The 26,851-nt window shown below is 33.7% G+C and overlaps 1 protein-coding gene and 1 pseudogene across 7 annotated transcripts in view; one reads left to right on the top strand and one right to left on the bottom strand.

The window, feature by feature from the left end:
- Positions 1-26,851, bottom strand: part of LOC145291958 (ral guanine nucleotide dissociation stimulator-like 1) — a 270,169-nt gene that overhangs the window by 86,064 nt on the left and 157,254 nt on the right. For all 7 annotated transcript variants that reach the window (XM_080137892.1, XM_080137887.1, XM_080137891.1 and 4 more), the window contains exon 2: positions 523-615. In XM_080137892.1, the coding sequence (XP_079994018.1) occupies positions 523-615 (93 nt within the window). The remainder of the gene's footprint in view (positions 1-522; positions 616-26,851) is intronic.
- On the top strand, positions 25,811-25,944 carry LOC145292536 (U2 spliceosomal RNA; annotated as a pseudogene).

Below are 26,851 nucleotides of genomic sequence, written 5' to 3'. Positions count from 1 at the left end.
TTTTGGGATAGAATTAAAATTTAATAATTTTGTCTATCGAGTTTTGGGATGTAGTTAAAATTTAATCATTTTTGTCTGTTGAGTTTTGGGATGTAGTTAAAATTTAATCATTTTGTCTGTCCAGTTTTGGGGTAGAGTTAAAATTTAATCATTTTGTCTGTTGAGTTTTGGGATGAAGTTAAAATTTAATCATTTTATCTGTCGAGTTTTGGGATAGAGTTAAAATTTAATATTTAGCTAATCTTACAAAGAGATCAAGAGACAATTGATAATCCTTGCAAGGATGCCTGCATTAGGAGTTTATTGTGAAGCAATGGTTGTGCGATTCCAAATCACACTTCTGAACTTGCATTGACTGAATCCAGTGTCAAGAAGTTTAAGATGACAACGCCAGGATCAGCAGAAAGACTTCAGTTATGAGGCATTTGTACTCCAAAATGGTCACCCATTTTGTACTCAGCAGACTCAACCTTGCTTAACTTTGATCAGCTAAAAGAAAAAAAGAAAAGGATAAATACTTACATCTGTGGCACTTTTGTAAGTGACTTTTTTCAGATAGACATTGTATATGGCATCTTCCTCTCTTTCTTCACTCCAAAATTTTGATACATCCTCCTGCAAAAAAAAAAAAAAAAAAAAGTTTTAAATTAAAATGCTTATCTAGAAATTGCAATATTTATAAATTACTAGCGGGAACCGTAGAAATTCCATAGTTGTATCCTTCTCCTGATGAATATTACTGCAGCACTTACAAATATTTTCATTTGATAGATTCCGGCATGGATCCAAACCCCACGATATTATTACATCACCTTTGTTCAAACTGTACTCTGATTAATGTAGTTTCAAAATATATCTGATTGTGGGTTGGTCTATCTCTAAAACTCTTGCAGGAGTTTGTGACATAATTTCATTATATGGACGCCTGGCACAAACGCAGACTCCACAATATTATTGTGCCATATTTGAACAGAACAGCCCAAAGACCACGCAAGTGTAATTTCATTATTTGACAGAATAGAACGGCAACACCAGATGAAATTTTAAAAATTTATAGTTTTGTTTGACGGCATACCTACTCTTTTCAGGTTATTTAATGCCAAATCTTGTCATTTTGGTAAAAGTTTTTTTTATTTATTTATGATATTGGTTTGGTTTGATTGTTTTGTTTTACGGCATATCAACCATTTTTAGGTTATTTAATGCTTAATTGAAACCAATAATTTTTTTAAATATTTAGTCATGGTGTTTGGTTTTGTTGTGAAAAATTGTTTTTAGCATTGCAGAGATGAAGGAAGAAAAAAAAACAGCAACAAAGAACACAAAACAAAAGAACATCAATGTTTGGGGTATTTAAGTCAGGAAGTCGATATCTTCAGACAGTTTGATCTCGTAGCTAGAGTAAAAAATAATAAAAAAATAAAAATTTCTTGCATTGCATCTTCAGAAATCGGGCATTGCCATTAAAAAAAAAAAAAGTGGAAGGTGATAACTCATATACGAATACAGTGGCCCCTCTACATACGATATTAATTCGTTGCTGAGCTCGTATCTAGATGTTCTCGTATCTTGAACGAATTTTCCCATAAAAATTAAGTGAAAACCAAATAACATATTTCATCCGTTAATCATCCAAGTCAATTAACTATAAAACACATCACCCTGATTACTAAAAAAACATTCAAATAGTAATTAAAAAAAAAACAAAACAAAAAAAAAACAGTAATAAGATAAATAAGATAATATTAAGGAAATAAAATGTGAGTTTATTATGAGCACTTACTAAGGAGAAAGACGGCGGCAGTTAACGGAGGTGAATGCGTGATGGTGGAGGAGTGAAGGAGAGAGATGTGGGAGGAAGTCTGTATGGTGGAAAACACATATGCTAACTGGAAGGAGCTGATTCTGGGCAGTCTCATACACTCAGCCACCTAGCGGTAGCATCTGGAAACGCTCATAACTTGGATTTTCTCTCGTATGTAGATCAAGATTTTTGCTCGGAAGACATCTCGTGTCTCGAATTTCTTGTAAATAGAGTAGCTCATATGTAGAGGGGCCACTGTATAAAAATTACCTTATATGATGTTAAATCAAGCAGTCGTCATAATAGATCAGAAAGGTTTTTAACTGTTTAAAGGTTTAAATTCGATAGACAATTACATCATTGGTTATGACAATCCCTGCCCAATTTTGGGGTTATTTAGTGTCAAAATACAATAGCTCTTACTTGAAAGTGCATGAATTCTTTGATATTAACAGATTATCTGAACTATTGTTAATTATGTAAAACAGCTGGAGATTTGTTGCATTGATAACATGTAGTAGTATTTTGTTCTTACTTCTCTTTTTCATTGCTGTTAACAGCCATTATACATCTGATTGATGACGTGCATTGATTTTCATCTTCATTTTAACAGCAATGGTTGAAAAAGTTATGACACAGCACAGAAACATTTGGGGTTCAACAGTTCTATTTATTTATCTTTTTTCATAGAAAAATAAAGACATGCAGAATACGGATCATGCTGAAAAAAAAAAACAAAAAAAAAAAAACGCTATTATTTAGGAACCCATTCTTAACATAGGATGAGGAAGCCATTTTGTAACTATTCTGTACTTTCACTTAAAAATTTAACAAAGGATTTTGTAAAGATTGAATTTAACTTGAAAATCTTATCTAAAAGAATGGAACGGTTAATATACTGCACAAGTATCATAAAAATCTATTTACAGTATACATGGTGTTACATAATAATTAAAAATTTATTTAAAAAAATTTTTTTTCTAAGACTTTCAGTGGACTCCAGCCGAATCATAGAAGATTTTGTAATATGTGTGTGTGTTTTTTTAAAAATATTTTATCATTTTGGTTGTGATGTTAAGTCCACAAGCGATTGCCCTAGAAGAGAAACTTCAATGTCCGATCTTGTTGACGGTTGTATTAAAGTCAAATCTGGCTGATGTGTATCGCGTGGTTAGCACATCATTTTGTAAGCCACATCCTTTGAAAGTATTATTTCATAATGAAAACATTTTTATTAGCTGATCTGGACAAATTATTTTCTGGAAGGAATCAAATCGAATTACAGTTTTTCCCCCTTTTAAACAAGCAACGATCTACAAGAAAAACTGACAAACTGTAATTAAATACTGATTTTGTAAGAAGAAAGCTATCGATGACAAAACACTATAAAGAGACTAACTTTACTTTATATATTAGAAGATAAGGAAATAAAGAAACGTAAGATATTAGTCAACAGCTTAAACAAACACTAATTGATGTTGCTTTGTATTCTTGCTTTTGAATTGTTTTCTAATGATTATAAGCAAGCAACTGTGATACAGTTGGCCAACTTAGAAGTCAAAAATAAAAAGGAAAGAAAAAACCAAAGAAAAAAGTGTATGTAAATGTCAAAGAGTTCCTTAGGATTGTTAAAAAAGATGACCCAAGAACATTTTTATTTAAGGAAATAAAAAAAAAAACACTTATAATTTCTGCAGAGTGTTACCCAACGTTAATAAGTGGTTGCTGAGATCATAAAATCTGAGTGTGTCAAAGGGCAAAGGCTAAAAGGAGCAGAGGCTAGTCAAGGGTTGATTTCTGTCCAGATGGTCTTTTATTTTTACTTTTAAATAGTGATGGGACGATTCCAGTATTTTCCTCCGATTCCGATACAATTACCGATTCTATACTAAATTACCGATTCAAAAGTGTTATTTTGTCTCCGATTACTGTAAAAAAACACATCTTAAATGTGCCAGCATTTTCTCAAATGTAAAAATACACTTGTGAGGCGGTGATCTAGAGATTTTAGTCTTACTGAAAGTTAAAATCAATAAATATTTATTATTTTATTATTACTTACAAGCAGTGGAAGATGTTTCTTAAACCAAAATCAAATAAAAAAGATCATTAAAGGAATCGATTTTGGCATCAGAAAAATAGGATTCCCCAAAAAGCTGATTTTTCCGATTCCCGATTCCGATTGTCCCAACACTACTTTTAAAAGAATATCATAATTTAGCACCACAAGAAGTACCAGATGAGAGTTTGGAGCTTAGTAGATGTACAACAGTTGAGGTATCAGGTTCAGTTCACAGAGGAAGACCAAGGAAAGCATGAGAGAAGGAGAGATGATTAAAAACACAAGCAAAGATAGTTTGGAAGTCAATTTCTAGAAGTCGTCCAACATATGCCAGCATATAAAACTGATGTTAAACAAAATATGATAATGAATTTCATATTTAAGTGACCGTTAAAACAGACATCTTATGTGCATCCATGGAAGACTACTGCTACTCACCAATTGTAAAATAAAATTTTCTATTTAACAAATAATAATGGACTATAAAATAATATATTATCAAATGACAAATAATGGAACATGAAACGTCAATATATTATTAAATGACAATAATATATTATCAAATGACAATAATATATTATTAAATGACAATAATATATTATCAAATGACAATAATATATTATCAAATGACAATAATATATTATCAAATGACAAATAATGGAACATGAAACGTCAATATATTATTAAATGACAATAATATATTATCAAATGACAATAATATATTATCAAATAAAATAATATATTATCAAATGACAATAATATATTATCAAATGACAATAATATATTATCAAATGACAATAATATATTATCAAATGACAATAATATATTATCAAATGACAATAATATATTATCAAATGACAATAATATATTATCAAATGACAATATATTATCAAATGACAATAATATATTATCAAATGACAATAATATATTTTCAAATGACAATAATATACTTTCAAATGACAAATAATGGAATATGAAATGTCAATATATTATTAAATGACAATAATATATTTTCAAATGACAAATAATGGAATATGAAATGTCAATATATTATCAAATGACAATAATATATTATCAAATGATTATTTAATAAATTGTCTATTTAACAAATTTCATAGCACTGTTTCATCATCCAGATGAGCTTAGTTTGGAAGTCAATTTCTAAAAGCCATTCAACACAAGTCAGCATGTAAAAATGTATGTTAAACCAAACATGATGATGATGATGATGATGATGATTCAATAGAAGCATTAAAAAAAAAAGAAGGTGGGGGGGGGCATGCTTTACATTTAGTTTACATGTTCTCAATTACCATAACTGTTTTTTGTTGTTGTTTGATAGACAAGAGAGGATGTTGGCCATCAAGTCTGTTATCAGCTGGCAAAATGGATGTGGGGAACTCATGCCCTTGGGAAGTGTATCAACTCATTTTCCTCTTGTACTTATTGTCATGTGTTTTTGGCATGCATACCAGTGTGAAGATGTATGGACATGAAACCTGGCCAGTGAGGGTTAAGGATATGCGTTGCATGGAGAGGAATGATATGAGAATGTGACGGATGTGTAATGCGAGTCTCAATGGAAGATTTTGTTCTAACGACTTCAGAAGATTAACTCTGGACAGTATCATTATGCTCCTATTTACTTGCCTCCCCACGAGGGTAGAGTTAGACACAAGGTCGGTTTTTATTGCAAGGAAAATCCAGCTCCCAAAAAGGGGCACTCTGGATAGGAACAAAAATAAAAAGTGCCTCAATCTAGAAGGATTTCTCCTCCACTGAATGAGGTCAGAAAAGATGAAGTGTAATATCAGAACAGATACTATACTTTGCTCCCTGCCAAAAGGCCAAGAACGATTGTGAGTCATTGGGTTAGTAGACGTAGAACGGTTGAGATAGCAGGTCTTATTCACGGAGGAAGACCAACAAAAACATGGGAGGAAGTGATATGGATGGATTTGAAAGAAAGAGGGATAAATAAATACCTAGACAGAGATAGATTAGTTTGAAAGTCAATTTCTAAAAGTCATCAAACACATACCAGTATGTACAAGGTGGAATAATAAAATTGTCGCCATAGAAAAGACGACATGATTCCATTTCTGTTTGATGAAAACCGGTTTTCTTTTTCTGTTTGGTACCATCTATTAATTGGCCAGTTGTGTACAAAGAAAGCGATAGGAGCCTTCTATCATGTTTGAAAGTGAAACAATGTTCAATGACCAAGATTAGAGATGTGCCACTGTACAACTCATGCTCGCTACCCATCCAAGTTATGACAACAGGAACGTGCCCGGGGGGGGGGGGGGGACGAAAACAAAGTTTCCAGTCACGGTTATAGTCTTTGGTGTGGTTTCAAATGAGGACCACATCATGCCACCTCACAGTTTATCGAAGTTGGCTGAAAAGTCAACACCAAAATGTACCTGGATGTGTTGAAGAGTGTGGTGATCCCCTGGTGCAATCAGGTGGCCACTGGCAGACCCTGGGTGTGGAAGCAGGACTTGGAAGCTGCCCACAAGTTCAAAAAGACCCAGGCTTGGCTTCAGAAGGAGTGCTACGACTTTGTATCCTTCTCTCACTATCCCCCTCCTCCCCTGACCTGAACCTGCTGGACTACTTCGTTTGGTCATACGTCGAGAACATCACCAACATGACCTCCCACAACACTAAAAGCCAGCCTGGTCACCGCTATCTGCCGAGTATTTGCCAAACTCCCACCGGTGCTTGTGGAAAAGGTATGCTCTCAGTTCTGGACCCATATTGCGGCTACATTGAATAGATGTCAGCGCTACTACATAATCAAGTTAACTGAATTGATTTTCTTTTTTTTTCAATAAAAGTTTTAAAATAAAGCTGTAGTGTTTTTTCCTTTAGGGCGACAAGTTTATCGTTCCACCCTGTAAAACGGATGTTAAATCGATGATGATGATGAAATAAGAAAAAAGAGGATGAAGGGGTGGAGGAAGAACATGTATTATATTTAATTTACATGCACTAAATTACCATAACTTTTTTTTTTTTTAAAGAACTTTGTTTCTGTGGGATAGATGAGGAAGGATGTCAGCTGGCAAGTCTGTTATCAGCTGAAAAAATAGATGTAGAGAACTAATAATGCCTTTGAAAAATGTATTAACTCGTTTTCCTCTTGCACTCGTTGTCATCTCCTTTGACAGTATGTCTCATCAGTATTGCGTAATGCGGACAAAATGGAAGAGAGAATACAGAACATAAACAATCTTGCAGTATCTAAGTCAAGGTTCTCCAAATAGGCCCGTGGGTCAGATCTGTCATTAATCCTGCCCATGGATCTCTTATGAAAAACGTAAAAATATCCAGGAAAAATTTTTTTTTGAAATAGAAAGTGGCCTCCGTGTCAAGATCAGTGTAGTATCTGTTCTGATGCCGTCTTAAATTTGTTTTTAGTCAATGTAGGAGAAACTCTTCTATCTTAGGCATTTTTTTTAAGAAAGTAAAAGTTAAAAAAAAAAAAAAATTTTAAGAAAGTAAAAAAAAAAAAAAAATTTTAAGTAAAAAAAAAAAAAAAAAATTTTTTTTAAGAAAGTAAAAAAAAAAAAATTTTCGGGCTAAGATCACAGTGTAGCATCTGTCCTGAATCTACACTTAAGTTAATTTTTCATTTTTTAATGGATTGGATACCCTTCTATGCCAAGGCAATTTTTATTTTTGCCTCCTTCCAGAGTGTCCCTTTTTGGGGAGCTGATTTACCTCCACATTAAAAACGACCTTGTGTCACATTTTGCTTTCGTGGGGAAACAAATAAGTACCAATAGAAAGTGTAAAAATATTGTGGTGGCTTTCCTTTTTGTTCAGAAAAATAATTAAAAGAATGAGGTTTTGGAGAACCAGTTTCACTAAAAAGCAAAAGAGTAGGTCATTATTATTTATTTCATTTTTTTTTTTTGCCTGGACATATAATAAACTGTTCTATACTACGCTTTGCCGAGCAACGCCAAGTAGGGACAGCTAGTAATATTTATAATAAATATTCACCTAAACACTGGATTTTTAAGCTTTGATAAATTTGCATCTTGATTATTTTGCTTTTAAGAATAAAAAAAGAGAAACATAGAAACACAGAAATAACAAACATGTTTTGGTGCTTATTCCTATTGAGATACGGCAGTTCAAAATAAAATAAAAGAAAAACTTATGGACTTACTTATCAGTTGAAAATATTAGTATACACCAGGGGGTCTCCAAACTACAGCCTATGGACTAGATTTGGCTCAACAAATCTGGCCCACCGAGATCTTAGAAAAACGTAAAAATATTTGAGAAAAAATTTTTTTTAAATGAAAATGTGTAAAAATAGTGTGGTGATTTTTTTTTTTTTTTTTTTTTCAGAAAATGATTCAAAGAATGAGGTTTGGGAGAACCAATTTCATTAAAAAGCAAATGAGTAAAAGAGTATAAAACACTTCCAGATCATTTTTTTTTTTTTTTTGGGCCGCATAGCTAGGTGTGTCAGAAATTTCGTGAAAATAGTGAATAATTCCACCCTATCTTTCCAAGCTTATAACTCCTCGAAAAATGTAATTCAAGCTCTAATTTTTTTTTTTTTTTCAATTAAAGGAGCAAGGACCAAGGTTTCATTAAAAAAAAAAAACAAAAACAAAAAAAAAAAAAAACGTGTTTTTTTAAAAAAAAAAAGGTTTTAAACTTCGGACTTACAGGTAAATTTCTAAAAAACAGTTTGTTTGTTTTTTTAAATTTTAATATATTATTTATTGACCTTTTCTCTTCAATTTGTGATATATAAGACTTTGGTACATAAATTAATTATTTACTTTTTAATGGACATTTCAAAATGGGAGGCGTGAATTATTCGACCCCCTGTCTTTCCAAGCTCCTTGAAAAATGTAATTCAATCCCTAATTTTTTTTTTTCAATTAAAGGAGCAAGGACCAAGGTTCCATTAAAAAAAAATAACTAAAAAAAAATAACTAAAAAACAAATAACGTGGTTAAAAAAAAAAAGGTTTTAAACTTCAAACTTTATAGGCAAAATTCTAAAAAACACTACGTTTTTTTGTTTTAAATTTGAATATATTATTTATTGACCTTTTCTCTTCAATTTGTGAGTAAATTAATTATTTACTTTTCGGTGAGTAAATTAATTATTTACTTTTTAATAGAAACTTGAAAATGGGGGTGGCGTGAATTAAAAAAAAAAAACGTTTGTCTAAAATATTATATTCGATTTATTGGAAAGAACATAACATTTCACATTGACTCTGAAAATATCGTAAAAATAGAATCAATAGAAAAATTTTGATAGATTTTTAAAGTTTAAAAATTGAAAAATATTGAGTACGGAAAATTCATTACTGTTTAAAAAAAAAAAAATATTTCTATTACTTTTAAAACAACTTTAATAGTTTATTTTGGAAGTATAATCCATAAAGAAAATAAATACCCCACTTTTAACAGAGAAATTACGAGATTTTTATATTTTATTCGCAGTTTCGTGTTAGGAGTGTCAAAAATTCCTACAAAAATTCTGATACACCTACCGGATAGCTCTAAAATGTCAGCAATATCACCCCTTCCATTGAAAACCTTTGGAGACTCTTGAACTAAGCAGTAACAGAAAAAACCGGCCTCATCATAGTTAGTTTGTTTTTTACTTTTTTTTTTTTTTACTAGACTGAGTAATGTTTGAAAAATTTTTTAAATCTATTTTAAATGTTTTAATTAGCCGTAATTTATAATAAACTGAATAAGTCAATCATCTCCCTTTTAGGCACAGAGTGGAATGATATAATTGTTGTCATAGAAAAGACGGCATGATACCATTTTCGTTTGATGAAAACTGGTTTTCTTTTTTTTTTTTTGTAGACCATCTACTAGTTGGCCAGTTGTGTACAAATCCCAAGAGCGATAGGAGCCTTCTATCATGTCTAAAAGTGACACAATGTTCAATGAGCGAGATTGGAGATGCGCCACTGTATAACTCATGCTCTCTACCCATCCAAGTTATGACAAAAGGACTTTGCTAGCATCCTCAAATTGCAAATCTGGACGGATCAACGCTTGAGGACACAGCTGACCCACGATTATAGTCTTTTGTGTGGTTTCAAGGGAGAGTCACCTCATGCCACATCACATCTTCAAAATCGGCTTGAAAGTCAACACCAAAGTGTACCTGGGTGTGGTGATCCCCTAGTGCAATCAAGTGGCTGCTAGTAGACTCTGGGTGTGGCAGCAGGACTTGGCGCTGGCATACAAGTCCAAAGAGACCCAGGTTTGGCTTCATAAGGAGTGCTACAACTGTATTTTTCTCTCATCGACCCCTCCTCCTCCTCCTCGGACCTGGACCTGCTTCACTTGGTCATACATTGAGAACATCACCAACATGACCTCTCACAAAACCAAAGCCAGCCTGATCACCACTATCTGCCGAGTATTTGCCAAGCTCCGGCCGGCGCTTGTGGAAAATGCATGCTCCCAGTTCCGAATACATATCGAAGCAGTGATTGAGGCTGAAGGCGGCTACATTGAATAGATGCCAGCTCTACTACATAATCAAGTTACCTGAATTGATTTTTTTATCAATAAAAGTTTTAAAATAAAGCTGTAGTGGTTTTTTTCTTTAGGACGACAATTTTATCGTTCGATCCTGTATAAATGTATTTCATTCGCCTTCTTTCACCTGATGAATCAAGCACGCTCTAATGTTCCTCAATGTCTTTTAGCTGACCTTTGATAACTAAATATTTTCGGTTACTAGCCAAATAAAAAAAAGGTACTCGCCAAACCCACCTGATTTTTGGAATACATCTTCGTTCCGTGACGAATACATATACCATAAAGATATAGTTGTATTTTTTTTTTTCAATAAGTGTAATTCTAAATATGCACCAAACTTTACGCAAAGATTTTAAAGTATAAACATTCAAATTTCTTCAGATGTTTTTTAAACAACCTTCGTTAAAAAAAAAAAAAAAAAAAAAAATGATATATTGTTCTATTAAACGTTTTATTTAAAAAAAATTTTTTTTATTACATTTTCACCCCAAACAAGGCATATTGCCACTTTGATGTAGGGGGCTACTATCAGGGACATAAGCTACAGGGGTACTATGTGGGGAGTTGGGCAGCAAGATGTCGGTTCACATTATACTTGAACTTCTGCACGTCAGTACAGTTGGGGAAGCAGGAACCTGGAAGGGAATTCCAAAGTCTAACGGTTCTGGGGAAGAAACTACTGAAGTAGAAGGCTCCCTTACATCTAGGGATCTCAACTGTGAAGGGGTGGGATCTTGCTGCTTGTCGGGGGTATTTACGTCGAGGGGATACAAGTGCTTGCAGTTCGTTGGAGCATTCACCGTTAAAGTACTTGTAGAACAGGCAGAGGGGTGCTACATTTCATCGATGGGACAGAGGCTGAAGCTTAGATGATAGTTCAAGACATATTAGGTTGGCGACTCTCTTTTGAACCTTGTCTAGGAGTGAGAGACTAGTAGCAGATGCACCAGCCCAAATATGACAACAATACTCCATACATGGGCGAATGGTGGCCTTATAGAGGTACAGGATACTTTCGGGCGTTAGTAGCTTTCTAGCACGGTAGAGAGAACCTACCTTTTTCACAGCGGTCCTGGCAATGTTCTCAATGTAATTTTTCCAACTCATGTTTCCTGTGAACGTTAGGCTGAGGAGTTTAAAAGATGTATTTTCAGATAAAGTCTGGAGCCATTGCTATTGGTGGTAGAGAAGGTTTCTTGTAATTATTAAAGGAACCAAATTTGATTTTGCTAGTTTTATTAAAAAAAAAAAGAAACTGAAAAGATATTTTTCACTCAGTAGTGAACTTTGGAAGATTGTCAGTGAGAGAAATACAATCGCCAAAAGTGTTTCATTATTTCTAGTCGCAAATGTGACTGTTTCACTCGCAATGTAGAGCCCTGCGCACATACATTAGATTGCAAAATGTTTATTTCCATGTTGTTGGAATAATACTACTGTTGTCATCTTCAGTTGAGTTCGACAAGATACACCTGAAAAAGGTTGGATGTTACATCAACCGAAACGTTGTGAAAATAACACTCAAAATGAGAACAGTAGTCCAAAGAATCCAAACAATACAAACGGCCATATACTACACTATCCTCCTCCCTGAGGAGAACATAATGCCTGGAAGAATAATCTCATGACAACAGAACAGATACTACACTACTTCCTGGAATTGAGCATTAAAAAAATAGTACAATTAATAAAAGTCATAGTACAATTTCGTCTTCAGACAGATAAAGCAGTAGTATTAACCCTAGGCGGGTTGAATTGGCCTCCCCTAAAGGAGAAATATTATGAGATGACGACATTAGATTTTTAGAGCTCGTAGGAGAGAGGTGTCAGCATCCTCTTACATACAGCACTTGGTAATCCCACTTGATCTGATGAGAACCAGTGTGTCAATGTGATTATGCTGTATTTCAGACAGACAGATACTGAATCTGTTAGTAATAGATATATTAAGTATTAAAACATTAAAGGAATATTTCTTCTCTCGGACTGCCAGACTTTGGAATTCCCTCCTTGTTTCTCGTTTCCCTGACTGGCAGAAGTTTAAATGTAATCTGAGCAGAGATCTTGCAGACCCCCCCCCCCCACACAATCCCAAATAGTAGCCCCTTTATGTTCCAAGTGGCAAAATGCCTTGCATGGGCTAAAAATATCAAAAGTTTTAGACAGTAGGTGTTATTATGTTATAGTAGTGGTTCCCAATCTTTTTTTTTTTTTTTACATGGCGGCACATTATTGGCATTTTAAAATTTTCGTGCCACACCAATGACAAAAATATAAATATTTTCTACCCATAAACCCTTTTTGGAATAAAACATTTACAATATGCTTGGTAACAGTTTAATTCCATCAATCAGTTCAATTTTTTTCATTTTCATAATTTATGCAACTAAGACATACAATGTATTTATTTGGAAGATAATTCATACTGCTACTATATAAAGTTAGATCAGCTTGAAACGGACTTTTTTTGTCTTACAACGGGTCTGAATTATACAAGTTCAATGCTGATTCCCAATACTTTGAAAATCCGTTGCCAAGGCTGCTGGAAAAATTGTGGGATCGTTCTACCACTCAGTAGATATCTCACTCTTGATGCAATTCTCTACCTATATGAGCCAAGTATGTCCAAGAATGGGTTACTGTCGCAGGATCTGCTAGAAGCAGCTTATCCTGCCTTGACAGAGTTCAAAATAGACTTTGTAGCCTAGTGGGGGATGCCCTTTTCTCTTTCCTGCAACTTTTTTCTCCACAGAAGAGACATTGCGAGCCTGTCTCTGCCTTATCGTTATTTTCATGGCAAGTGCTCGTCTGAGCTTCAATCTATGGCCTCTCCTAACCCGACTTTCATGAAAAACACTCGTCTAGTTGAAACCACTATCAATAATTTCCCCACTCTTTATCTGTGCCTATACCTAAATGTAGATTCCATGAACAAAGCTTCTTTCCTAGAACTGCACTCCTGTGGAACTCTGTTCCGTTTTCCTGCTTTCCAACTGACTATAATATGGCTGTCTTCAAGTTCAATGTGAACAAATTCTTGAATGAGTCTCCGCTTAAGTAATCCAATTTACTAAATTTCCACTACTAACGATGACATGTTCCCTTTGATCACTATACACTCATTCATCCTTATCCTCAAGTAGCCTCCGGGCCTTGATAAGTGGTGACTCCTTTGTAAAAAAAAAAAAAAAAACTTCCTGATTATCTGATTAACCGTCCAATCACTAATATAAATCATAAAAAAGTTGCGTGAAATGTTTAGATTCCTGGAATTCGTCGATTTTGAACTGAACGATATCATTACGGGTACAAAAATGAAATGTCTTTATTAAACAAAATGAAATTAAATGGCTTCTAGTTACAAGTTCTACGCGGCGTCGCGGCATACTAGTAATCATTGCGTGGCACACTGGTTGGGAACCACTGTGGTTGAGAGTTTACTCAGCTATAAAGCTTTTTATTTTTTTTATTTTTATTTTTTAATTTTTATTGCATGTCTATATGTTAGTAGATTTCCAAGAAAAATTCCAAAAATATTCATTGTCATGCAGCAAAGTACGTCCTTCCTGATACATTTCTCTAATAATAGGAGAAATTTGGGTCAACCTCTAAAAATGGTCATTAAAAGCTACTTATCGTAGTTTTGGGATGAGGCAAAAAAAAAAAAAAAAAAAAAAAAAAAAGAGGAGGGGAGATTTGAGAGGGAATTTATGGGTAAGGAAAAAAATATGAGAAAATACCAAAAAAATAAGTAGTTTATTTTTACAGCTAAATCATAATAAGCGGCATATTTTTTTCTCGCTACACACCTGTAATCACGTGATTAAAAAATTTTGCAGACGCAAACGAAGCTCGAATTTGGGAGACAACAAGCCAAGGAGAACAAAAAAAACAAAAAATAAATAATAAAATAAGATTAAATTACTGACCTAATTATGTGATTCTATGTTAATATTTTAGTAAAAATATCTAGATAAACGCCGGGTGGGAACACTAGTGAAGAAGCATAATTTATTTTCCGTCGCTAGTGACAAATGTTGAGTCAATTCGTAAAAAAAACAAAACCATCTTTCTTTCACCAGTCAAAATTTCTTCCGAAAATGGAAGACATGTTTCTTTTATATATGAAAAAAAAAAAAAAAAAGGAGAGAGAGAGAGAGAGAGAGAGAGAGAGAGAGAGAGCGAGAGCGAGCACAAGAATACATTTCACTCTGAACATGACCCCCCCACCCCCAAGTAATTATATGAACGTCTGCTTTTTCCACAATTTTTCTTTTTCCTCATGAGCTTCCAACCCTTTTTCTTTAAAAGTGATGATGATTGTAATGTATAAAAAGCAAAGGAAATTAAAAAAAAGACATAGGAATTTATTGTATTAATAAAATTAGAAAGCGATTGTTCACGCATAAATACTATGAATACATTTTTAAATGCGTTTACCCGCATAACCCGTTATATATATAAAAAAAAAAAAAAAAAAAAAACTTTCAAAAGAAAAAATGTTAAGATGGCGATGGTTAAAAAGGATAACGATACAAACGAACTGGGAAGTGCCAAGTTTGAATAGTACTTTCCATAACATCACTTTCACTTAAGGATGTTGGCAACCCTCACGCGGTCCCTCCGATGCCAGCAACAACGCTAACAGAGTTGACGGTGGCTAGGTGGTTAATGACACCGATTGACAACCTGGGTGTACCAAGTTTGAATCCAGTTCGTTTCACAGAAAAAAACAAAAAAACAAAAAAAAAAAACACTTTTATTTAGGAATGTTGACAACCTTCACCTGGTCCCCCTGGTAAGTATCCGATGTCTTTCTAGAAAGAATTCTACCTAGAAAGAAACGAATGCCGGCAATAACTATCTAACTAATAACTGAATAATAAAATAAAAATAACAAGCCAACCATGTGGGTCCCCCTCCACAAGTGAAAAATTTACTTTTATCATGACTAATGTTCGTGCGAAATTTCCCAAAAAATTCATAACGTGGTTATTGAGAAAAGTGCGAACAAACGAACCGGATGAACGAGAGTTAATTATTAGGTCCAATCCCTTCTTTTGTCGGGGGACCAAAAACTACTTGATCGAATTACGTGATTGACTGATACGTACATTTCTCTCTATTCTTTTTAATTGCCGCCATAAGTGCCAATTTGAATAAGCGCACACGCCCCCCCCCCCAAAAAAAAAACCCCAGCCAAATTCACTGAAGCGAGTTAAACAGCCAAATCTAAAACATTACGTTTGGAAAATTTATATAAAAAAACTTACAATCCAACTTATATTTTTGGCTAGGAGCAAAGTGTAGTACCATTTCTTATACACTTCATATTTTATGTCCTCGGTCAGCGAAGGAGAAATACTTCTAAACTATGGAAACCTTGATTTTTACCCCAATCCAAAGTGCCTCTATTTGGGAAATGGGAATTTCCCTACATTAAAAATCGACCTTTTGTGTAACTACTTGTCCCCCCCCCTCTTTCAGCCCCCAGAACAAACAGGAACTTACAACTTTGTTAGAATTTTGGCAAAGAATTATCAACCGATAAAATCCACACAGAAAGTCTATCTTCATGAAGTAGGCAGTCACCGTTCAGTCAAGCATACAACATTTTTGAAAAAGCTCGTAAACTATGCGAATGGCCGTTATAGTATAAATATGCACATTGTGCAAATGAACTAGATATTTATTTTTGTTTTTCCTTCCCCTCTCGCCTTTTTTTTTTTGTATTACCCTACACACCCTAATAGAACAATAAACAACAAAAAACTGGCTCCATTTCCAACTTGCGGCCATTTGCGTATTCAGTAAAGAAAATGGCATTTGAAACTTGAACGCGTGACGGTTGGTTTAAAATAAACAAACAAAAAAAAAAATCCATGAACAAAGTTTCTTTCTTAGAACTTCCCGGCTTATGGAACTCTGTACAACTGGCCTACTTTCCAGCTGACTAAAACATGGTTGCTTTCAAGTCCAATGTAAACAAAAAGTTCTTGTTGAGCTGCACTCTTAAACAATCAAATTCTGCACAACTAGCAGGCCGTCTGGCGTTGCTCGGCCGTAAAATACGCTTAAATATGATATTTTAATTTATACAGATTTCATATTTCATATTAATTATAATAGAGCCAACATTTGATTATTTAGATTTTAGCCAATATATACAAACAATTTCAAAAGTGAAAATCAAATATGATTTGCGTGCCATAAGGTAGAATCGAAACAAAAACATGGCTCTTCATCTTTATTCGTCAACATCTAATCTAAATCCATACGCAAATAAAAAACTTAAAAAATAACACTATTAAAGATATAAATGTATATTTGCGCGTATACAGAAATAACACGTCTAGTCGACTTACTCCATTTTTTTTTTGTTTTCAGTTTTGACTGCTTAGCAGTTATTTTTATTGGCTAAAACTCAAAATCGAAGTTGGTCAGCAGGTCCAAATTCCCTATAAATCAAGTTTCAAGCCTGCAGACCAAAAATTGACAGAGTAGTTTGGTAGATACCGTTCCTTGCAGATAGACAGACAAGGTCACTTTTATGCATATATAGATTTCGATCATTTTGCTTTCGTCTCACTGACCACCTTAGACGCTATAACCCTTGTCCTCGAGTGGGCTTCAGGCCTTGGTAAGTGATGAGTTTCTTGTAAGGTAAAAAAAAGATGACACACACATTTCAATTTATTTTATTTTTTACGCTATTGGATTACCACTTAAGAAGGCTAATAGTCATTCGAGGATAACTTTTAATCAGATGAAAAGTTTGTCAGACGAAAGACGAGGAGTTATCTCCTTTCCATGGCAGGATGATGTTACACAAGGGTTGGAAAGTAAAATTTGAAAAGCTAGGGCCCTAGAGGAACAGCACCCTAGCATGTAAAAAAATGTTCTTGGCAGTTTTGTTGGCATTCCCTGATAAGGGCATCTTAGGCGTTTAGCAATAAGCTAACCTCTTTTCAAAAGGAGAAGGCAAAGCCTGGGAAGGTAGACCTCCTAGAACTACACAGGACCAGAGACATACTTCAGTCAACAAGGAAAATGTCATCATCTCAACAATGGTCTTAGTATACTCTGGCCTACAAAAATGACTGAGCAGCCCCGTCGGCGTTCTCTAGTAGAGGTGCCTCAGGCAATTAACAATAAACTAACCCTTCTCAAACAGAAGGTAAAATCAGAGTGGGTGAACCTGTTGAGACTGAATAGAACCATACTTCAGCCTGACAACAACATGTCACTGTCGAACTGATTGTCAATTACGTATCCCGATGTATCTGAAGTAAGTTTGTTTCATTATGGGGTGGTTTATGAAAAGTATTTATTGGTCCCCCGACAAAAGGATGGTGGCCCTGTAAATTCACCCTTGCCTGTTCGTCTGTCCGCACTTTTCTCAATAACTACACCTTGGAACTTTTGGAAATTTTGCACAAACATTAAACATGATATGAGTAAAAAGTAACGGAATGGATTTTCCGGGAAAACTCTGGTTGTGCCCCCTAGGGGTGCCTTTCGGGTTAAAATGGCTAAAGTTGACACTTTGTGCTTGTTAAAAAAAATTTATGTCTTGGATTTTTATAAACATTTCTGAAAAGTTGTAACTAACTGATTTCTATATAAATTTGTTTGTCTATACTTCGCAATAATTCTTGGGTGTGCCCCAGGGGCTCTTTTAGGGCTAATAAAAACACTCCATTTTTGGGACTATTTTACTATACTTGTCCAAAATTTTCTGTGTATGTCCATTTAGAAGTTTTGCATGGTGCTGAACTCAAATTTAAATATGTTAAGGCCTTGGGGACTTTTGGGGCTAAATGTGGAAGAGGGCAATGATGGACTTAGTCATTTCTTTTTTTGCATGGTGCAGAACTAAAATTTACATATGTTAAGGCCTAAAACGGCACCGTTTGTTCATTTTCACCAGGATTTGACGTACCCTGGAGACTTTTGGGGCTAAATGAAAGGAAGGAAATGCTGAACTTAGTTATTTTTTTATGCCTCGTTCACTGTGCACTCATGGAGGACCATGCATACTTCACTTGTTAACATTGCATCTAAAGACGATCATGTTGTAATCTGAAGGGAAGCAGTTTCTATCATGGTCATGGAATTGGAGGTTTTGAAAGGAGTCAAGAGTTGGATTTGTAATTTGCTAGGAGTCGGAGTACGGCATTTTTTAATCTCTGAAGAATCGATGAAAAGTCTGAATATTGGACGAGTTTAAATTTTGAAGTCAGAGTCAGGTGTCTTGGAATTCTAATGATCAGAGTCAAATATCTCAAAATTCTAAGAGTCAGATATATCAGAATTCTACAATCCAACGTTGGGTCTCCCTGCTAGTGATTTTATGTTATTTTATTTGTTTTTGCTATACGTTTTGAATGAATTCAATTATTTATATGAAAGTGCATTTTTACCTAAATGCGAGTTTGGAATAATTTTCCCTTTGACCAATTTGGTATACTCCCAAATGGGGAGCGGCATATGTATTGTTTTTAAAATATAATTATCCACTGACACGTGTTTCGTCGTCTACGGCTCATCAGAGTGGCTGAATATAGCGAGATTCGAATCGGGATATAACATATACGTCGCATATATACATACAATATATATGTTATAAAATTTAATCATGATCCTAAGGATTCATCGAATAATGGGCAATACGAAGGGGCCCATTGATTTCTGAGACTATACATTGAAAAAAAAAACAAAAAAAGAACCCATCTTGCATAAGTAAAAATACTAAATCTACATATTAATACGATAGCGTGTGTTATTTTGTGTGTCACACTTACATCTTTTTCTTCCGCATGACTGTCGTTTAATTGTTACTAGCAGGGCTACCCGGCGTTGCTCGGGACCGTATAAACAATGAAAAAACAAAAGCAGATATTGAACATATGTTTTATTCTTAGGGGAGAGGAATCTTTCATCTCAAGTTTTAGCGTTACAAACAAACATTTGTCTTTTATATATATAGATAATGACAGGTTTTTTTGGGGGGCCCCCCTCGAAGATAACTGATCAGTTGACCAACTTCTAGTGGTCCGTTTGACGTGAAATTTCGATATTTGTCATCCGGGTGATGGGGCTTCGATATGATACCAAATTTGTCAGGTTTGGTTCCGTCTTTCAAAAGTTTTAGCGTTACAAACAAACATACATACACACAGACGTTTGTCTTTTATATATATAGACTAGCAGGGCTACCCGGCGTTGCTCGGGACCGTATAAACAATGAAAAAACAAAAGCAGATATTGAACATATGTTTTATTCTTAGGGGAGAGGAATCTTTCATCTCAAGTTTTAGCGTTACAAACAAACATTTGTCTTTTATATATATAGATAATGACAGGTTTTTTGGGGGCCCCCCTCGAAGATAACTGATCAGTTGACCAACTTCTAGTGGTCCGTTTGACGTGAAATTTCGATATTTGTCATCCGGGTGATGGGGCTTCGATATGATACCAAATTTGTCAAGTTTGGTTCCGTCTTTCAAAAGTTTTAGCGTTACAAACAAACATACATACACACAGACGTTTGGCTTTTATATATATAGACTAGCAGGGCTACCCGGCGTTGCTCGGGACCGTATAAACAATGAAAAAACAAAAGCAGATATTGAACATATGTTTGATTCTTAGGGGAGAGGAATCTTTCATCTCTATGTATTATTTGTTTTATCTACCCTAGGACTGATATTGTTCATGTTTTATCCCTAGCATAGGTAATTTACAGCATGTATATGAAATTGTTTTACCTTAGGGAGAAGAGAACAGGTAATATACAACATAATGTGTCTATATTACATCCCTGGCAACGCCTAGAAACCAGCTAGAACATGTATTTCAGTCAATCTTTATTATATCCTGGGCTATGCCGGGAAACCAGCTAATCTCTTTTTAGTGACTTGACCACCAAAATACCTCCCTAAGTGTGTCCTTTCTTTTGAACTTATTAGATATAGGTATCTAGAAATGTGTGTGAAATTTTGTTGAATGCATTGTTCACTATGATTTTCTTATTGTTCTACACAATATCAACTGTAGCGAAATAACACAGTAAACTTAGTGTAGTGTTAGAATAAAGAGCAAAGGAAAAAATTAGAATCATATTTTGTAATTGCAAATCTAAATTTGCTAGCATGTACCAGTATTGGCCAGGTTGTGGAAATTTGGAACTTATAACATATGTAGTGGCCTTTTCCTAGATACCTATTGCTAAAAATTATACTTTCATTTTGTTAGAAAAATCTCTCTTCAGATGCCCTGCATCATTCAAAATAAAAACAAATATTTTTATAATTGTTTCAGTATATTGCTACACAATGTGAAAGTTTTAACGTTTGTAAAAAAAATCATGAATGTGCTTATATTGCAAAAAAGAAAATATCAGTGCACAGTATTGAAAGTGTTTGAGATTCAAAAGTCTGTAACATTTCTACTAACTTCATAAGATGTCATGTGAGAAACTGAATTGAATATCAAGACATTATCTGAAGCGTTTTTATTTTGGTGTAACATATGTGTTTACAGTGAACCTTAACTTTTAATAAACAGATTGGTATGCAATGACATAGGCTAAGAATCTTTAAAATATATATAAATTGGAAAAATGTGTGAACAAATGAAAAAAAAATGATCCGCTCCACTTGATGACATCAAGCACAGTAATATTTTAGTGAAGAAAATATGAAATTGATGTTCAGTGATTAGTTTGGATGAATGAGAAAATGTAATTGTTTGATGCATAAAAATAACTCAGTTGCTGTATTTGATATTAAGCAGCAAAATATAGTGATTTGAATATTTGGGAAAACATCAAACCAGATTATGTAAAAAGAAAAAAAAAAGATGAAATTAGAAAATATATATTTTATGTTTATGGGTTCTGCCAATCAAAATTTTGTGGCAGAAATTGGGTGATTACCATGCAATTTTATTTTGGTAAAATTCTTAAATTATTAGAATGTTTATTATAATTTCTAATTAGTGACTTGTTATAATCAAAATCCGCCCTAAAGAGTGTCCTTTCTTTTATTAGGTATCAGAGTAGGTATCAAGATTTCTACTTCTATACAAATGTGATATTTCAGATCTGTACATAAAAAATTTGTTGAATATATAGGTTGAGAATTGTTCTGTGTCGCTCTCTCTCTCACACACACGCATTCTCACTTTTATAGATATAATAGATAGATTACTCTAGATATATTTCCATATGTCTGAATACCCTATATACAAATTTTCAAATCTGTAGATAAAAAAATTTGTTGAGTATATAGGTTGAAAATTGTTCTCTCTCTCTCTCTCACACACACATTCTCAATTTTAGAGATATAATAGATAGATTATGCTAGATATATTTCCATATGTCTGAATACCCTATATACAAATTTTCTAATCTGTAGATCAAATATTTGTTGAATATATAGGTTGAAAATTGTTCTTACTCTCTCTCTCTCTCTCTCTGGCTACCTCACACACACATTCTAACTTTTATAGATATAATAGATAGATTATGCTAGATATATTTCCATATGTGTGAATACCCTATATACAAATTTTCTAATTTGTAGATAAAAAATTTTTAGAGTGCATAGGTTGAGAATTGTTCTCTCTATCTCTCACACACACACATTCTAACTTTTAAAGATATAATAGATTATGCTAGATATATTTCGATATTTCTGAATACCCTATATATAAAAATTTGTTGAATGTATAGGTTGAGAACAGTTCTCTCTCTCTCTCTCTCTCTCGCTCACACACACACACATTCTCACTTTTATAGATATAATAGAAAGATTATCCTAGATATATTTCTATTTGTATGAATACTCTATATACAAATTTTAAAATCTGTAGATAAAGAATTTGTTGAGTATATGGGTTGAGAATTGTTCTCTCTCTCTCTCTCTCTCTCTCACACACACACACATTCTCACTTTTATAGATATAATAGATTATGCTAGATATATTTCCATATGTCTGAATACCCTATATACAAATTTTCAAATCTGTAGATAAAAAATTTGTTGAGTATATAGGTTGAGAATTGTTCTCTCTCTCTCTCTATCACACACATTCTCACTTTTATAGATATAATAGACAGATTATGCCAGATATATTGAAATATGTCTGAATGCCCAATATACAAATTTTGAAATCTGTAGATAAAAAATTTGTTGTATACATAGGTTGACAATTGTCCTCTCTCTCACACACACACACATTCTCACTTTTATACATATAATAGATAGATTATGCTAGATATATTTCTATATGTCTGAACACCCTATATACAAATGTTCAAATCTGTGGATAAAAAATTTGTTGAATGTATAGGTTGAGAATTTTTATCTCTCTCCTTTTCTCTCTCTCTCTCTCGCTATCTCACACACACGCATTCTCACTTTTATAGATAAAATAGATAGATTATGCTAGATATATTTCCATATGTCTGAATACCCTATATACAAAGTTTCAAATCTGTAGATAAAAAATTTGTTGAATATATAGGTTTAGAATTGTTCTCTCTCTCTCTCTCTCTCTCACACACACATTCTAACTTTTGTAGTTATAATAGATAGATTATGCTAGATATATTTCCATATGTCTGAATACCCTATATACAAATTTTCTAAACTGTAGGTAAAAAATTTGTTGAGTATGTAGGTTAAGAATTGTTCTCTCTCTCTCTCTCACACACACACACACACACAAGTTCTCACTTTTATAGATATAATAGATAGATTATGCTAGATATATTTCTATATGTCTGCCTACCCTATATACAAATTTCCAAATCTGTGCCCAAAAATGTGTGGAATATATAGGTTGAGAATTGTTCTCTCTCTCTCTCTCTCTCTCACACATATTCTCACTTTTATAGGTTATATAGGTTGAGAATTTTTTGCTCTTTCCATCACTCACATTCACACTTTTATAGATATAATACATAGATTATGCCAGATATATTTACATATGTCTGAATACCCAATATACACATTTTCAAATCTGTAGATAAAAAATTAGTTGAATATATAGGTTGAGAATTGTTCTCTCTCTCTCTTTCTCTCTCTCTCACACACACATTCTCACTTTTATAGATATAATAGATAGATTATGCTAGATATATTTCCATACGTCTGAATACCCTATATCCAAATTTTCTAATATGTAGATAAAAAATTTGTTGAATATATAGGGTGAGAATTTTCCTTCCTCTCTTTCTCTCTCTCTCTTTCTCACACACACACAAGCTGAAAATTGTTCTCTCTCTCTCTCTGACTCTCTCTCTCTCTCTCACACACACACACATGGTCATTTTATAGATATAATAGATAGGTTATGCTAGATATATTTCTATATGTCTGAATACCCTATATACAAATTTTTAAATCTGTAGATAAAAAATTTGTTGAGTATATAGGTTGAGAATTGTTCTTTCTCTCTCTCTCACACACACATTCTCACTTTTATAGATATAATAGATTATGCTAGATATATTTCCAAATGTCTGAATACCCTATATACAAATTTTCAAATCTGTAAAGATAGAATTTGTTGAATATATAGGTTGAGAATTGTTCTCTCTCTCTCTCTTTCACACACATTCTCACTTTTATAGATATAATAGATAGATTATGCTAGATATATTTCCTTATGTCTGAATACCCTATATACAAATTATCAAATCTGTAGATACAAAATTTGTTGAGTATATAGGTTGAGAATTGTTCTCTCTCTCTCTCTCTCACTCACTCACTCACTCACTCACTCACAAACACACACACACATTCTACCTTTTATAGATATAATAGATTATGCCAGATATATTTCCATATGTCTGAATACCCTGTATACAAATTTTCAGATCTGTACATAAAAATTAGTTGAATATATAGGTTGAGAATTGTTCTCTCTCTCTCTCTTCTCTCTCTCTCTTTCACACACATTCTCACTTTTCTAGATATAATAGATAGATTATGCTAGATATATTTCCATATGTCTGAATACCCTATATACAAATTTTATAATCGGTAGATAAAAAATTTGTTGAATATATAGGGTGAGAATTGTACTTACTCTCTCTCTCTCTCTCTCTCTCTCTCTCTCTCTCTCTCACGCACACATTCTCACTTTTATGGATATAATAGATAGATTATGCTGGATATATTTCCATATGTCTGAATACCCTATATACAAATGGTCAAATCTGTAGATAACAAATTTATTGAATAGATAGGTTGAGAATTGTTCTCTCTCTCTCTCTCGCAACCTTACACACACAACCACACGCAAACATTCTGACTTTTATAGATATAATAGATCGATTATGCTAGATATATTTCCATATGTCTGAATACCCAATATACAAATTTTCAAATCTGTAGGTAAAAAATTTGTTGAATATATAGGTTGAGAATTGTTCTCTCTCTCTCACACACTCACATTCTCACTTTTATAGATATAATGTATAGATTATGCTAGATATATTTCTATATGTCTGAATACCCTATATACAAAGTTTAAAATCCGTAGATAAAAATACGTTGAGTATATAGGTTGAGAATTGTTCTCTCTCTCTCTTACGCACACACACACACACACACACACATTTTCACTTTTATAGATATAATAGATAGATTATGCTAGATATATTTCCATATGTCTGAATACCCTATATACAAATTTTCAAATCTGTAGATAAAAAATGTATTGAATATATAGGTTGAGAATTGTTGTCTCTCTCTCTCTCTCTCTCTCTCTCTCTCTCTCTCTGGCTACCTCACACACACACACATTTTCACTTTTATAGATATAATAGATAGATTATGCTAGATATATTTCCATATGTCTGAATACCCTATATACAAACTTTCAAATCTGTAGATAAAAAATTTGTTGAGTATATAGGTTGAGAATTGTTCTCTCTCTCTCACACGAAACTGTGCGCTCGGCTTCTTCCCCCCCTTCCCACCCCAAATGCTTGGGAAACTGTGCACTGTTTTTGTTGGTTTTCAAGCTGCCTCTTCCCCCCCCACACACACACACAGTTTAACAGTAGTAGGAGGTCAAGAGAAAGAGGGTGAGAGAGAGAGAAGAGTAAGTTGGTGAGAGAGAGAGAAAAGAGAAAGAGGGTGTTGGTTTTATATTTTTATTATCGTCTAATATTTTGAAAGCTGAATTTCTAATAAAATGTGCATCTATAGGAGATAATGCCTGGGAATGTGTTCCCCCCCCACAGTTTAACAGTGGTGTGACGTCAAGAGAAAGAGGGTGAGAGAGAGGGAAGAGTAAGTGGGTGAGAGAGAGAAAGAGAGAGAAAAAAAAGAAAGACGGTGTTGGTTTTGTGAAAAAAGTTGTTATTTACAATTGTTCGCATTCTTGGCCTTTTGGTCAAGATCAAAGTGTAGTATCTGTTCTTCAGATGCTGCACTTCTATTTCTTGTTCTCTTTCGGTGGAGGAGAAATCCTCCACGACTGAGACAATTTTTATTTTTGTACCTTTTCTCCACGTTAAAAAACGACCCTGGTGTCTAACTCTGTCCCGTGGGGAGGCATAGTAAATAGGTACAATTGTTCGCCATTAGTGGATGTTGACGTCACGTCACGTGACATGACTAAGCGTTTTTTTTTTTTAGTATGAATAACATTTTTTGTTTTAATTATAAAGTCTACACTTAATTTTATAGAAAATGATGTATATATAATAGAAAAAAAAAATTACTGGTTTTGTTGGATTCAAGTGGATCCCCCCCCCTCCAGTTTAAGAGATAGCAGGTCACGTGGTAATATACAAAATGGCTAGCGTAAATATAAAGATCGGTTTTTTTATCGACGAATATTTTGAAAGCTGAATTTTTTTTTATTCCTGTACATTTTTTCCTGATATTTTTCGTTAAAACTCTTGTATAAATACTATTTTTAACCAGTTAAATACGTTGGAGACATTGTCATGGAGTTTAATAATCTCTAGAACAAAGCAGAAGAGAAATTACAAAAGTATCGGTAAAACAAAGTGTTTGTTTACATTTGTTCGCCATTACTGGATGTTGACGTCACGTCACGTGACATGACTAAGCGTTTTTGGATTATGTAATATTAACATTAAAATGACAGGTTTTTTGGGGGGCCCCCCTAGGAGAGAAATGATCAGTTCACCCCCTTTTAATGGTCCGTTTGGTGTGGAATTTCGATATTTGTCATGCGGGTGATCAAGGTTCAATATGATACATAATTTGTCAACTTTGGTTGTGTCTGTCAAAAGTTTGAGCTGACGTCACGTCACGTGACACGTATTGAATAACGTTAAAATGACAGGTTTTTTGGGGGGCCCCCCTAGGAGAAAAACGATCAGTTGACCCCTTTCTACTGGTCCGTTTGACGTGAAATTTCGATATTTGTCATCCGGGTGAT

Source organism: Euprymna scolopes, chromosome 13 (assembly GCF_053919585.1).
Source record: "Euprymna scolopes isolate OS-2025 chromosome 13, ASM5391958v1, whole genome shotgun sequence".
Lineage (NCBI taxonomy): Eukaryota > Metazoa > Mollusca > Cephalopoda > Sepiida > Sepiolidae > Euprymna > Euprymna scolopes.
This window is presented reverse-complemented; position numbering and strand designations above follow the sequence as displayed.